Source organism: Somniosus microcephalus, chromosome 8 (assembly GCF_052327205.1).
Source record: "Somniosus microcephalus isolate GS21.2 chromosome 8, FLI_Smic_1.0, whole genome shotgun sequence".
NCBI lineage: Eukaryota > Metazoa > Chordata > Chondrichthyes > Squaliformes > Somniosidae > Somniosus > Somniosus microcephalus.
The window spans coordinates 54,549,055-54,563,529 of NC_140994.1; the positions used below are offsets into that span (position 1 = coordinate 54,549,055).

General features: G+C 43.6%; 1 protein-coding gene across 2 annotated transcripts in view; it reads left to right on the forward strand.

Annotated features, from left to right (window-relative positions):
- inpp5a (inositol polyphosphate-5-phosphatase A) overlaps positions 1–14,475 on the forward strand; it is a 744,031-nt gene that overhangs the window by 683,270 nt on the left and 46,286 nt on the right. For both annotated transcript variants that reach the window (XM_085994739.1, XM_085994738.1), the window contains exon 13: positions 12,778–12,889. In XM_085994739.1, coding sequence (XP_085850865.1) covers positions 12,778–12,889 — 112 coding nt within the window. The remainder of the gene's footprint in view (positions 1–12,777; positions 12,890–14,475) is intronic.

A 14,475-nucleotide genomic window follows, 5' to 3' on the forward strand; every position in this document is an offset into this window, starting at 1 on the left:
GAATACTAATCTAGAGAAATTAATCAGCATGCAGGAGTGACCTGCTCATGTTTGTCATTGTATTAGGTTGCCATGTAATCTGCTGGGATATACAAGATGTTCACATATAGCACGACATCACAGGGTAGTTTACATTGTGGTCAATCAAATCTTGTTTGGGGCTTCTCATTTGCAATCTGACCTTTATTTTCTTGTCTTTTTAGCAAATGGACACAAATTTTTCAAGGTAGAGTTACTGGTCAGAGAGGATCATTAAAAGTTGTTAATTAGAAATTAGTATTTATTTTACTCGTCCTTTCGCCAGTAGAAATTCATGTCATGGTGACAGCTTTGAAGCATTACATTTAGCTTTTCCAGGCATTTGATCATGATTTTCTAAAAAAAAAGGAATGTTTTCAGTTAATGTCGACAGAAGGGACTGAGATCGAGAATACACTGTAGAAAAACCTTCCATGTGATTTTGATCTGATATGCAGTGCTATGACTCAAGTAATATTTGCACTTCTTGTCCTTTGCTACTGCAGCCCATGGATTGCCTGATTGACCCCATTTTCTTCTAAAACCTTTGACCCCATTGTTAGCTTGGTCACCATGGTGTTATTGTAACATTTGCAAGTAGCAGCTGTTTAACACATTGTATTTTAACTGCAATGTTTGCAGTTCTGTGTTTACCATACTGATTTTTTTTTCCAAATGAGCTACACAACATCTCTTAGTTTATTCAGCAAGGAAGCTGGCACTGGACATGTTTGTATCCTCGAAAGATTTCAGTAATTTTTAAGGCAGAATTATCAAGATGATTCCAAAAAGGAAAGTCATTTTCAAAATAAAATCAGAAGTCTTATTAACACCAGAAGCAATGAATTAGCAATTAAAAAATATAATATTCCACCTTAAAGGCTCTTTGTACCAGCCTCTAAGCATTATTTGTTCAGGTGCAATGATCAGTTTGAAATGAGCTTCATCTATCTTCGTGTTCTTACAACAAAATTAGGAAACTGGCTATTTGTTTCAAATAATCTTGCACGTCTTTACAACGATTTAATGAATCTTTTTCTGGAACGAGTAAATGCTTAAAGTCATTGTCCCAGTTCACATGGAGGCGTCATCTTAGAGTGCATTCGCACACAAACTTTAGCATTGCAGCTAAGCGGTTTCTGATTCACTGCAACGCTAATTCTGGTGTGTAAGCAGGGATCTCACTAGTGATATGACTACAGATCACACTGGAAGATTTGAAATAAAACTCCCAGGAACTGGATTTTCACACTCAAAATGCAGATCCCAAAGTGCAGTGCAGACATGGTCTTCTGCAGTTTAGAAAGAAAAGACAGACTTGCATTTATATAGTGCCTTTCACAACTTGAGGACGTCCCAAAGCGCTTTACAGCCAGTGAAGTACTTTGGAATTGTAGCCACTGTTCTAATACTGTATAGGAAACACAGCAGCTAATTTGCACTCAGCACAGTCCCATAAACAGCAATGTGATAATGACCAAATCATCGATTTTTTTTTGTTGGTTGAAGGTTAAATATTGTTCAGGACACTGGTGAGGAATCCCCTGTTCTTCTTCAAAATAGTGCTATGGAATCTTTTACGTCCACCTGAGAGGGCATCGGGGCTTCGGTTTAACATCTCATCCAAAAGACAGCACCTCTGACAGTGCAGCACTCCCTCAGCACTGCGCTGGAGTGTCAGCCTAGATATGTGCTCAAGTCTCTGGAGTGGGTCTTGAAGCACTACTGACCCAGAGGTGAGAGTTCTACCACTGAGATCTTAATTTAGTTTCAAAAGTTAGCAGTACTACCTAGGACCTCCATAAACCACTATGATTGCTAAACATCAACAGGGATCAAAACTAGGGATTGGGAGTTGGGAGAGCCAGAGTAAATCAGCCTTCCAATCCTGCAACAAAATTTGAGAGCGATTCACTCTCAGTTCACTTGGGGAAGTGTAAGTGCTCCCCTTGTGATTCATTTATTGCATTGTTGATTGGTTTTAGTACTTTCACATCTAAAGGCTCAAATTTTGTTATGTGATTGCAAAACCTGTTTAATTTGGTAAATAGTCTCTTGAATCATAACTTTATTCACACAGGTCAACTTTGTGCAAAGCTAGGCAGCAGACCTGCTGACAGGATCATGCAATAAACATGGATAGTTTCAGTTTGCATATTACTGATGTTTATGAACAGAAAAACAGATTAAATGCAGGCATTAAATGTTGGCACCATTGGGTTGACTTGTTTCCCAAGGGAAGTGTCACTGCTTACCCTGGGCTTTACCTGTATCCTTGAAGTCGGAGCGATTCCTGAATGAACTAATACAAGATTATTTGACATTTATCCTCCTCTAAAATCTTCGTTCATAACTGGCACAGAAAGATTTACATTTATATAGCGCTCTTCTCAACCTCACGACTTCCCAAAAGCGCTTTACTTTTCAAATGCAGTCACTACCATAATGTAGGAAACAGCAGTGACTATGGGGAATTTTAACATTTTGACATGCTAGGAGTTGGGGGCGGGGGGGCCGCAGGGGCGCGCGGTGGGGGGATGTCGGGTAGCATGCAGGAAACCCAGAAGTCTGGGTTTCCCCGCAGCTGTGGAGATTTAACTGCACAGCGGTGTCTTACGTCACTGGCAGGTAGCCTGCTCAGAAGTCGGCCTGATTGACTAGCTTGGCTTCCAGTCAGGCGGGCAATGCTGGAGAAGAGGTTGCAGGACCAGGTTGGTTCAATCCCTGGCCCTGGGGGGAGGGGAGGGTGGGGGCCCGATCCCAAGGGTGGTCCGATCCCTGACCCCAGGGACGGTGGTCCAAACCCAAGGGGGGTCTGATCCCTGACCCCAGGGAGGGGTGTCCAAATCCAAGGGGGGTCCGATCCCTGATCCCGGGGGGTCCAATCCTAGGGGCGGGGTTGGGTCTGTTGGTGGGGGAGCTTGGGGGGGCCGGGTCAAGCACTCCTGCTTCTCCTGGACCGCAAGGAATGCTCCCCGAAGCTGTCTTTGCCTTGCTGCAGCTGCCGGGTTTCCCAAGGCCCAGGAACTCCGCTGGCCACAGTCAAACCGGCAAAGCAGGTTAAAACCGAGGCTTCCAACCTCACTAACATAGTTAAAATGCCAACCTGCCTCCTGGGAGCCTGGCCCTTGTCCCACCTGAGTAAAAGCCGGAAGTCAGCAGCTTGGAGCTGGCTTTCTGACACGCTTTAATTTTTGGCCCATTTAAACCCCCACCCGCACCCTCATGTTAAAATTACCCCTATATTTCAAAAGTACTTAATTGGCTGTAAAGCGCTTTGGGACGTCCTGAGGTCATGAAAAAGAAAGACCTGAAAGACTTGTATTTATATAGCACCTTTCATGACCACCGGACGTCCTAAAGCGCTTTACACCCAATGAAGTACAAGTGTTGTAATGTAGGAAACATGGCAGCCAATTTGCACACAGCAAGCTCCCACAAACAGCAATGTGATAATAACCAGATAATCTGTTTAAGTGATGTTGATTGAGGTATAAATATTGGCCAGGAAACCGGTGATAACTCTCCTGCTCTTTGAAATAGTACCATGGGATCTTTTACATCCACCTGAGAGCAGACAGGGCCTCAGTTTGGTGTCATCCAAAAGACGGCACCTCCGACAGTGCAGCAGTCCCTTAGCACTGCACTGGAGAGTCAGCCTACCTTTTTGTGCTCAAATCTCTGGAGTAGGACTTGAACCCACAACCTTCTGACTCAGGCAAGAGTGCTACCAACTGTGCCATGGCTGACACTACATAAGGCGCTATATAAATGCAATTCTTTCTTTTTTTCCTTCCTTCATCCTCCCTCACTCCCTCCTTCCTTTCTTTTTCTTTCCTTTCATTTCTTTCTTTCCTTTCCCAGTTATTGATTAAGATTTTAGATGTATAGTAAACAGGATGGGCAAGTTTAAATTCCACCATTATTGTCCAAGCCGCACCAGCTGACAAACTAGGCACCTTGCGGGTTAGTTGGGACACTGCTTTACATTTCATCAAAGCAATTTTGGACCTGCATTGAAGCAAAGCATAATTCAGGAGTCCGAATAGCTGACGTTTCGTGTGAAGGCAAGTTTAAGAGATTCCCAAGAAGTCCAATAAACTTGCTCAATATAACTTGGAATCATTTTAATTTTAGAGGAGAGGCGGCGCTCCTGTCAACTTGTTTGTAACATGAAAATGTTTTAAGTAGCCTCTGGAAACCAGTGGGTGGAGCTCTGAACATACATGCAAGCACATATGTACAGAGCTCCATTGTCACTGAGCAGAGAGCAACAAAGGAGCTGGTGGTGTAACTCAAGTCTGCTGGTGCTGAGGCTGTTATCTATGGTGCAACTGACCCCATATTATGATAAGTCATTCTTGTTTGTTTTTTATTCTATTTTTTTACGTAATGTGGAATATAAAGGCCAATGCTTTGCCCTGAAGAATGTGAATATGGTGTTTAGTACTCCTCAGCATTTATATTACAGTTAATAATATCCCCTCATTGAACATAAAGTTCCGTTATCACTGCCATGGTGTATTTTCATCTGCCTGCTGACCTGTTTTGTAATGTGGACAGGGTGGTAGTGGTTCAAATTTTTTTTTTTAAAGAACTTTGCATCCAAGGCCTGCCCAATGCAATTTTTGAGCTGGCGTTAATTTAGACAGTCAATGCTCCCCCCGGAAACAGGCAGGAGCCAAATAAATAGATGGATATGAGAGTCCTAATCTGGTTTTAGGACCCTCAACCCATTGTGGTTGCCACCCACATTGCTGTCACCAGTTTCTCAACCTGCAAACAAGGCAGGAGGATGCCATTTTCTGCAATATTTAATGGGATCCTTTGCCATTCTCGGGTAACACGCTGGAAAGTTTTGGAGAGACATTTTTCTTCTATCACATAGTGGCTTTTGGCTACTTAGACCGTTTCGGAGTGCTTGCACTACCCGTACAGTATTCTCAACTCATAACAGGCTTCAAGCAACACATTTTTTTCATCATAGGGATTCCCTGGCAATTCCACTGCGGCTAGAAGAGGAGGAGGAGGCTCAGGAGGAAGGAGAATACAGAGATGCAAATGCAGGAAGAGCAAATAGAAGGAGGCAAGCTCATCAGAATCCTTACTCGCCCCCCCCCACCCCGCCCCACCCAAGAGAACAACAAACCTGCACTTCCCTGAGCAGCAGTACATAAGGAGGCTGCACTGCTGTAGGGAGACTGTCAAAGAAACAGCAACAAGACCTACAACTAAAATAAAAACAGACAATGCTGGAAACACTCAGCAGGTCAGGCAGCATCTGTGGAGAGAGAAACAGAGTTAATGGGGGTGATTTTGCCAATGGGGGCACGTTGGAGGCAGGACAGCTGCTTGTCGGGTTTCAGTCCCGCCTCCATCGAAGTCTGGCTGACCCACGCTATTTTCCCTTGATTAACCTTGTTAAGCCCGCCCAGCGGGCTTAGCAGGCCAATTAAGGGAAAGCCGGTGACAGAGAACGTCAGCATATGACGTTTCATCTGTCAAAAATTTTTGACAGATGAATTGTCATCATTTGACAGCTTTGAGAAGCTGTCAAACACTGACATTCTCTGTTGTTTGATGAGTCCTTGTACTCGAGACTCACCAAACCTATTTTCTGAGCAGAAATCAGATGGCTGTCACATCGGAGAATGCAACAGCCATTCTGTCATCTCTGCCGTGGAGATGCCGGAGCCTCCGGATCCCCAACGATTGAAGCCTGCAGGAAGGAACAAAGGTAAGTAAACTTTTTCTAACACTGTTCACTTACCTCACATAATTACCTCTCTATACTTGCACCCATCACTTACCTCCACAGCAAACTTTTTGACCCCTCTCACCCCCACAGACCCACTGCTCGCCTTGCTAACCCTGGCGGGGTTTCCCGATGTCAGGAAGCCCGCACTTCTGTTGAAAAAATGGGGATAATCCTCTTAACTGTCTGTTAACTACCCTTCAAGAGTTGAATACTTTTAAATACCAGCAGCCCCACCCAATTTTGCACCCTCCCTATGGACGAGCTTCCTATAGGGAGCGCAATTCGTGCTAGCAGCTTGCTCTGAATAATAAAATGAGGCCCAACCACAAAAATGGATCGGACCTTGTGCTGACATTACCAGGCGAGCCATCCACCCAATTTACGCGATAATCTAAATGCATCCCCACAATGTCAATGGTGGTTGGTTTTGTAACTTAATGTGATACGCATGCTCCCATGAGTTGTTTGTAGCTTCCAGTTAAAATTGCTCTAAAAATAGCCATTAGAGGCATTGGCCCAGATGTTGCTGGGCCGGGGCATCTCTCGGTGTACCCTGTTGGTTAGAATAGTTTGTGCAGGTTTAGGTTTGCAAATGATTTGCCCACAACATTGCTGGAAGTGCCAGCTGATAACAGGGCATCTGGGATCTTGGTGAGCAATGGGACAAACAGTGGGGTCGATTTTCAGTGTGCCATAAGGCGGGCTTTTAGGTGTGCGGGGGCCTAAAATCCCGAATTCGGGGGTCCCGACACCATCCCGCCCAAAACCCGCCTCCATGTAAGTTTCAAAGGAGGCGGGTACCCGCCCCGCACTGGGACCCACCAACCCGAGGCGGGAAGGGATTAGTGCCAATTAATTGCCTGTTAACAGATAGTTAAAGGAGTATGAGCAGCTAGGGGTCAAATTAAAAAACAGAACCTCAAGGGTAATAATCTCTGGGTTATTACCTGAGCCACGAGCGAATTTGGCTAAGATAAGTAAAATTAAAGAGTTAAATGCGTGGCTCAAAGACTGGTGTGGGAGAAATGGGTTTTGCTTCTTGGGTGGTAGGTTTGTGGAATTTGCTGCCCCAGAAAGCTGTGGAAGCTACATCATTAAATAAATTTAAAACAGAAATAGATAGTTTCCTAGAAGTAAAGGGAATTAAGGGTTACGGGGAGCGGGCAGGAAATTGGACATGAGTCTAGGTTCGGAATGGTCATGGCCCTGTGGGTAGTGGAGTGGGCCCAGGGGCCGTGTAGCCTTGTTCTGCACCTACTGTGTTCTAATTCTGTGTTAGATTTCAGGAGATGGTTTTATTCCTGTTCCTGGCTGGGGTGGAGATCGCCTTTACAGAAGGTAAGTACTGTAGAAAATATAGGGACAGAGTGATCTCCTGGAAGAATTTCGATCGCCTAGATGGGTCGGAGAGGAATTTCCCAGATTTTTTTCTCCCAAATTGGCCATTGGGTCTTTATCTGCTTTTTCGCCTCTCCCGGGAGATCACATGGGTTCGGGTGGATGCAGAGTGATAGAAGATTTGAGGTTAGGATCAGATCAGCCATGATCTTATTGAATGGTGGAGCAGGCTCGAGGGGCCGATTGGCCTACTCCTGCTCCTATTTCTTATGTTCTTATGTTCTTATGTTCTTTACAGCCTTCCTTCCTCTAGGCTTCGGGAGTCCATCATTCAGCCGGCACAGAAAGCAGAATGGCTGCGATCTGTCAAAAGTGACAGCCTGCAGCTTTCAGTGCCGGCGAGATTTCTAACTGAGTCTGCGTAGAAGGACTCAGGTTAGAAGTAAGACTGTCAGTGTTTGACAGCTTCAAGCAGCTGTGAAACACTGATATTTCATCTGTCAGCACGTCTTGACAGATGAAATATCAATCTGTGACGTCACCTGTTGCCGGGTGGCCCTTAATTGGCCTGCTGAGCCCGCTGGGCGGGCTCAACAAGGTCAATCAATTGAAAATTGTGTGGATTGGCCGCATCTCAATGGAGGCGGGACTACAACCCAAAAGTTGTCATCCCGCCCCCTTCCCGACTTCTGAATGAAAACCCAGCCCAGTGTGTCTCCTTAACCACTGAGGTTAAAGGAGTGAGAAATAAACAGAGGAAGGACTGAGGAGGAGGGTGAATTAGAGTGGGCGAATTCAATGTCAAATCAGGTACAGAAAGAGAAATAAAGAGAGGGAAAGCAAGATTGGATTAAGAGAGAGAGAAAAAAGAGACAGAAAGGAAAGTAAGAAAAAAATTAAAAATTTGACATTTTTAAAAACTCAGCGAAAATTTCAAGATCTGAATGAATGAGACTTCACACTTCGAATCGTTTACTTTCTGGGCCAGAGAGATTGATTGGCAGCCATTAGCAATTATCAGATTGTTTAAAGGGTACTTACGGTGTCAATTACCAGCCTTAACTTTCTGTGGCGAGTTTAATGGGAAATTAATATGCAAATGCAGCAACTTCATGTAAATCACAGGAGGTTATGGGCGAGATGCTGTTTTCGCAAAGATAAAGGCAGAGTGGTGCAAATCGGCCAGCAACTTATGGCGAGTTGCAATTCACGGGATATCTCTTACTCGCCACAAGTTGTTGGCTGATTTGCACATTAATAACAGCGTGCATCATTCAGATACCATTATTTTTTCAGCAAATTCTGGGCCATTGTGTATTGAATCACTGTGCCCCACCCTCCCACCGATTTTTTTAAAAAAGCACCAAGTCTCCACTCTCAAAGGGAAATATATATACTTATTTAAAACAGCAATACATTTGAAGAATATTCTTTAATCCTTGCAAAAGTAGAAATTGTATGCGTTGTTTCAGTGCATTCCCAATGCAGTTTGCGAAGGTAGATTTTATAGTAATGGACAAAAAATCGTGCAAATGTGCTTACCTCTGAGCTGGTCAATTCCAGATACGTCCTCCTTTTGCACAAACTTATCACAGGGAATATTAAATCATAAAATTTACTCATAAACTCATCCTTTGTAAATTATTGGTTATTGTCAACAGGGAATAATGGATGGAAGAGAATAATTACAAGTCTGTTATGTACAATCTAATTGGGAGGTTCAGATGATGTTCTAAAATATCAGGCCATAGTTTAAGTGGATTTTACTTTCAGTCTGGACCCTAAAATCAGTCTAGGTCCTTAACTGTCTTCCCCTTCTCGTGCTATGTTATTGCAAGCATTATCCTGCTTGGAAACCATAGATTTTTTTTTGGATTCATTCACGGGGTGTGGGCATCGCTGGCAAGGCCAGCATTTATTGCCCATCCCTAGTTGTCCTTCAGAAGATGGTGGTGACCCGTCCTCTTGAACCGCTGCAGTCTGTATGGTAAAGGTACTCCCACAGTGCTGTTAGGGAAGGAGTTCCCGGATTTTGACCCAGCGACGATGAAGGAACGGCGATATACTTCCAAGTCAGGATGGTGTGTGACTTGGAGGGAAACTTGGAGGTGGTGGTGTTCCCATGCGCCTGCTGCCCTTGTCCTTCTAGGTGGTAGAGGTTGTGGGTTTGGGAGGTGGTGTTGAAGAAGCCCTGGTGAGTTGCTGCAGTGCATCTTGTAGATGGTACACACTGTGGAGACAGTGCACCGGTGGCGGAGAGAGTGAATTTTTAAGGTGGTGGATGGAGTGCCATTCAAGTAGGCTGCTTTGTCCTGGATGGTGTTGAGCTTTTTGAGTGTTTTTGTAGCTGCACTCATCCAGGAAAGTGGAGGGTATTCCACCACGCTCCTGACTTATACCTTGTAAATGGTGGAAAGGCTTTGGGGAGTCAAGAGGTGAGTCACTTGCCACAGAATACCCAGCCTCTGATCTGCTCTTGTAGCCGCAGTATATATGTGGCTGGTCCAGTTAAGTTTCTGGTCAATGGTGACCTCCACCAATGGTGAGGGATTCAATGATGGTAATGCCGTTGAATATCACGGGGAGGTGGTTAGACTTTCTCTTGTTGGAGTTGGTCATTGCCTGGCACTTGTGTGGCATGAATGTTACTTACCACTTATCAGCCCAACCCTGAATGTCATCCAGGTCTTGCTGCATGCGGGCGTGGATTGCTTCATTATCTGAGGAGTTGCGAATGGAACTGAACACTGTGCAATCATCAGCAAATATCCCCACTTCTGACTTTATGATCGAGGGAAGGTCATTGATGAAGCAGCTTAAGATGGCTAGGCCTAGGACACTGCCCTGAGGAACTCCTGCAGTGATGTCCTGGGGCTGAAATGGTTGGCCTCCAACAACCACTGTCCTTTTTGCTAGGTATGACTCCAGCCAGTGGAGAGTTTTCCCCCTGATTACTATTGACTTCAGTTTTACGAGGGCTCCTTGATGCCACACTTGGTCAAATGCTGCCTTGATGTCAAAGGTATTCACTCTCACCTCACCTTTGGAATTCAGCTCTTTTGTCCATGTTTGGACCAAGGCTGTAATGAGGTATGGAGCAGTGTGGTACTGGCGAAACCCAAACTGAGCATCAGTGAGCAGGTTATTGGTGAGTAAGTGTCATTTGATAGCTCTGTTGACGATACCTTCCATCACTTTGCTGATGAATAAGTTTCACTTTACTGCACAAAAATGCACCTTGCACCTCAAATAGCTATAGTAAATAAAAAGAGATCCTTAATGGTTTTTCAAATTCTGTGGCTTTACTCCAATTTGAATTTGCAAGGCCACTCATATATCACAAGTAATGTAATAGAACATTCAAAGACGAGCATTAAACAGACCTGTAATATCATTAGATTACAGAGAGCTAAACCACAGCTGATTCTAAGGAAATTAGACTTGCCTTACATATTCTAAAATAGTAGTGTTCATTCCCCAAAATATGTAACTTAGTGGGTGTCTGCATTGCTAACTCTGTTTTTTATATTGATTAACAATTTTTCTTCTGTCTCATTTGATTGTTTGGTATTAGGGTTTTCACCAACCCTTACTGCTCTTCCTGTCATCCCACTGTAGACCCTGGTGAATTGATCCATTATCTCCACAGCTTCTTCTCAAATTGAAGAGGCGATGATAGATATAGCATGGGAACAGCAGAGAAGGGAAATTGGAAAAGAAATGAAACATGGTAACAGGCAGCAAAAATATCAAAGAGACAGAAACAGAAGAGGATGGGAATTGAAGCCTCACTCATTCCTCTGACTGCTTAATGTAGCAGTGTATTGCCCAGCTCAGTCCCGCTCTGCAAGTCTCAAAGCAGTGGCAGACCCAGCTTCCAACACTGCTCTCAGTCTGGCTTACTCATCACACCGAGCAGTGGCAACAGACTCAGTTCCCAGGTCTGCTCTTGGTCTGGCTGCCTGATTACATCGAGCAGTTGATCCAGGAGCCTTCAGCAGATGTCACCAGCTCCCTCACCCTGCAGCAGGCTGTCTCCTGCCTGAGCGGCTTGAGAATATCAAGCAGAAGCGAGGGATGTGGTGAAGGCAGGCAGCCGAAAGCGAGATGCCTGAGGCTTGTGGAGTAATAGGGCTGGGAGGGGGTGTGGGTGGCCAGGCTGAGATCGAAGACCTGTAATGCAACCCACATACTGATTTCAGTACACTATTATAGATAAAAGTGTGATGTAAAGCATTAATTTTTCAAACTGTGGTCCACTGCGGGAAGCGTATAATAAGATTTCTGAACTTGCTGGTCTTTTATTTTTGGCTTCTTGCGATTTCTATTGCTGTGTACTAATAAAATATGTTTAATGCTGTGATAGTGTTACCTTGGGTAACTGACACTATACTATGGGAGTGAATTTCCATGGGGGTTCTCTTGTTTGTTCACCGCAACTTTGAGGGAAGAACTGGGAAGAAAATGTCCTAAATGGTGTTTACGCTGCTTTTCCCAGCTCTCTGTGGCTCTACCAGTTATGGTGAGTGAACGGGAGAAATCCAGTGGAGATTCATGCCCTATCTTTAGGACAGGAGAACCCCCAGGCAAGGGTTCCCCACAGAGAAACATCGGAAGACCACTGATACAGATCATGTCTTTGACAGCAGAAATTCCAATTGGCAAAGTTCACATGTAGGCATTTAATGCATTCATACTATATTCCTCTGTCCACTCTTTTTTTCAGGAAATGTTAACTCATTTAAAATAACTAATGCTGTCATAAAAATAGCATATATAGAAATGTAGTTAAATTGCACTAAACATTTGTATGTGAACTTTACCAATCAAAGCTTTGTGAGAGATGACTTAAATTCAGATCATGTCAGCTGGGCCAGGATTCTGCTGCAATCTCAGTGGAGCAGGAGTTCCACCCAACTCAGTGACCTGCCGCAACCTAGGCGATTTTTCTGGGGTCATGCCAATTAAGATATTTTAAGGGTTTGAGTACCTGCCACAGTATAGTGTGACCAGAGGCCTCCAGGGCTCACCCCAAAATTACTGTTAAAATTCCCCCTGTAATTGCTTTACCCTGTGCAAACGATTGCCCTACGATCGACCGCATAGACTGCGGCAGCTCCTTAAATTCTAAAAGGCCTCTTTTAGAAGGATGCATTCTACGTCCCCCATCACCTCTGAAGGAAAGTGCTAAAAGTGATGAGGGTGAATGAGGAGCTTGTGAAGCGACTACCAAGGAATCTCCTGTCCACATCTGCTGGAGTTGCCAGCATAACACCAGCAGAAAATCCCACCTGTTTCTCTTCCATTGTGTTTGATTTACTGGAATACAGCTGCACATGTCAATATGGCTAAAAAGGTGTCCAAACAACTGCCTGGGGGGAAAAACTAATCTAATTGACAACAATGGGAGGAGTAAAGTTGCTTTTGATATTAAAAAAATATAACCACAAACAACAGAGCATGTTGATCACATCACTAAGGGTTTAAATACCAAATTATTATTGCATAATAGACATTGGTGTCCTGCCATTCAAATACCATAAAATTAATATTTGGGAATTATGAGTGCCCTAAAAAGATTTAAGTATACAGTATTTTATTTTCCCCTTTATGATTCTCCCTCCCCAGTAAAAGAGTCACTTACTCTGATTTATCTTTTCTAGTTATCCATACAGTGAGGACTCAAATCAGGGAAAGCAGTACATGAATACAAGGTGCCCCTCATGGTGTGATCGTATCCTTTTGTCACATTCGGCACGGGATCTTATTCATAAGGTAAGTCGGTAACCCACAATTTTGTTCCTCCAATCTTGAGCAAATGTAAGAATGAATATTTAGTTCGGAACAATTGCAAGTTTCATGTGCCATACTGCCCTGCACAGATTAAATTTGAATTTCTATGTAGTTCTTTTTCCTGCCTTAGTAGCCATATTGTGCACTGCACATAGGAGGAAAGGATCTCTGAAGAACTGATATGGTAATTGTTTAATCTTCTAGTACTTTTAAAGTTTCAAAATAAAATTAACCAACCAAAAAGTAACACTGTGAATGGGGATCAGGAGTAGCTTATTTAAAGCAAAATATAACTCGATCTGCTGTCCCGTCCTGAGGTGAAAGAACCACAGTGCAACTTTTACCAGGAATCAGCTACCCCTTATTTACAACCTCGCAAATTCAGGAGAATCATACAATTGGTTGTATGGATGAAGCCGGAAACCAAGTGACTGTTTTGTGGTTGACTGAATGTACGGTGAATATTAAAATGCTAATTTTTCTTGTTAATGATGTACTAACTGGATACTGAATCAGTATTCAGCTTTTAGTTTCTTTTCACTATTCTAGCACCTATAACTTGTAAAAGTCGGATAGCCAGGTGGTCAAGGATAGGATACTAGAGCCTAGTCTTCAGTCGTTTACGAGCCTTTATTTACAGAGACACACATTGCATACCACGCACCTCCAAGATAAGCTTCTCCCACTTCCCGAGCCTGCTCCCATATATATGAACACAAGAGCGTCCCCAATTAATATTCACCACTTGAATACAATTAACACCCAATTGATATACACCACCTGAATACAATTAACATTACTTTCCTCGCTCAGTTTCCCCACTGCATCATGCTTCCCTCAGTTAAATGTTGATGCTTGGTCATCCCACTAGGCAGTGCAACTGAAAAACATTACACTCCTCCCGACAAACAGCCTGTCTGAGACTGTTTAAAAACTGCACCCAAGGCAGAACCAAGTACAAAATGGCCATGGTGACTAAGATTCTAACTTGTTTATTAGTGTTTATTAAAACTTTAATTTGCAATTTATGTTAGCTATCCATTCACAAGACATATCCATGGTTCAGAGCACAGAGACTCTATTATGCTCCATCACCGAGTGATGGGAAGGCAGGTGATTTGGCACTGCATGGCATCCACAACAAATCCCGTGAATTTCCACACAGCCTGATTTACTGCCTGAATGCTGTCATTTTGCATAAAAATGCCTGTTTCTGATTGAATCTGAGCAGTAACAAATTACCTTTTGCAACAGATCACTTTGCCTTCTGATAGAACATGGGTTCGCCCCCATGATTTCCCCACACAGCAAGTTCAGAATCTCAGCACACTACTCTGGGGGAGGAAGAGAAAATCAGAGAGCTGCTGCGCACTGCATGTCAGTCTCTCTCTCTTTTCTAATACAGACAGAACTGTGAACAGCAAAAGATATTCTTCATGTCATCAGACATCTGAAGACCAAAAGTCCCATTGACAATATCATAAGCATTTAAGAAATATTTCAGATATTTAATCCCAAAATGATTTCCTTATCCTCACATCTTTACCATAGGCTGTAAAGAGAGCTGT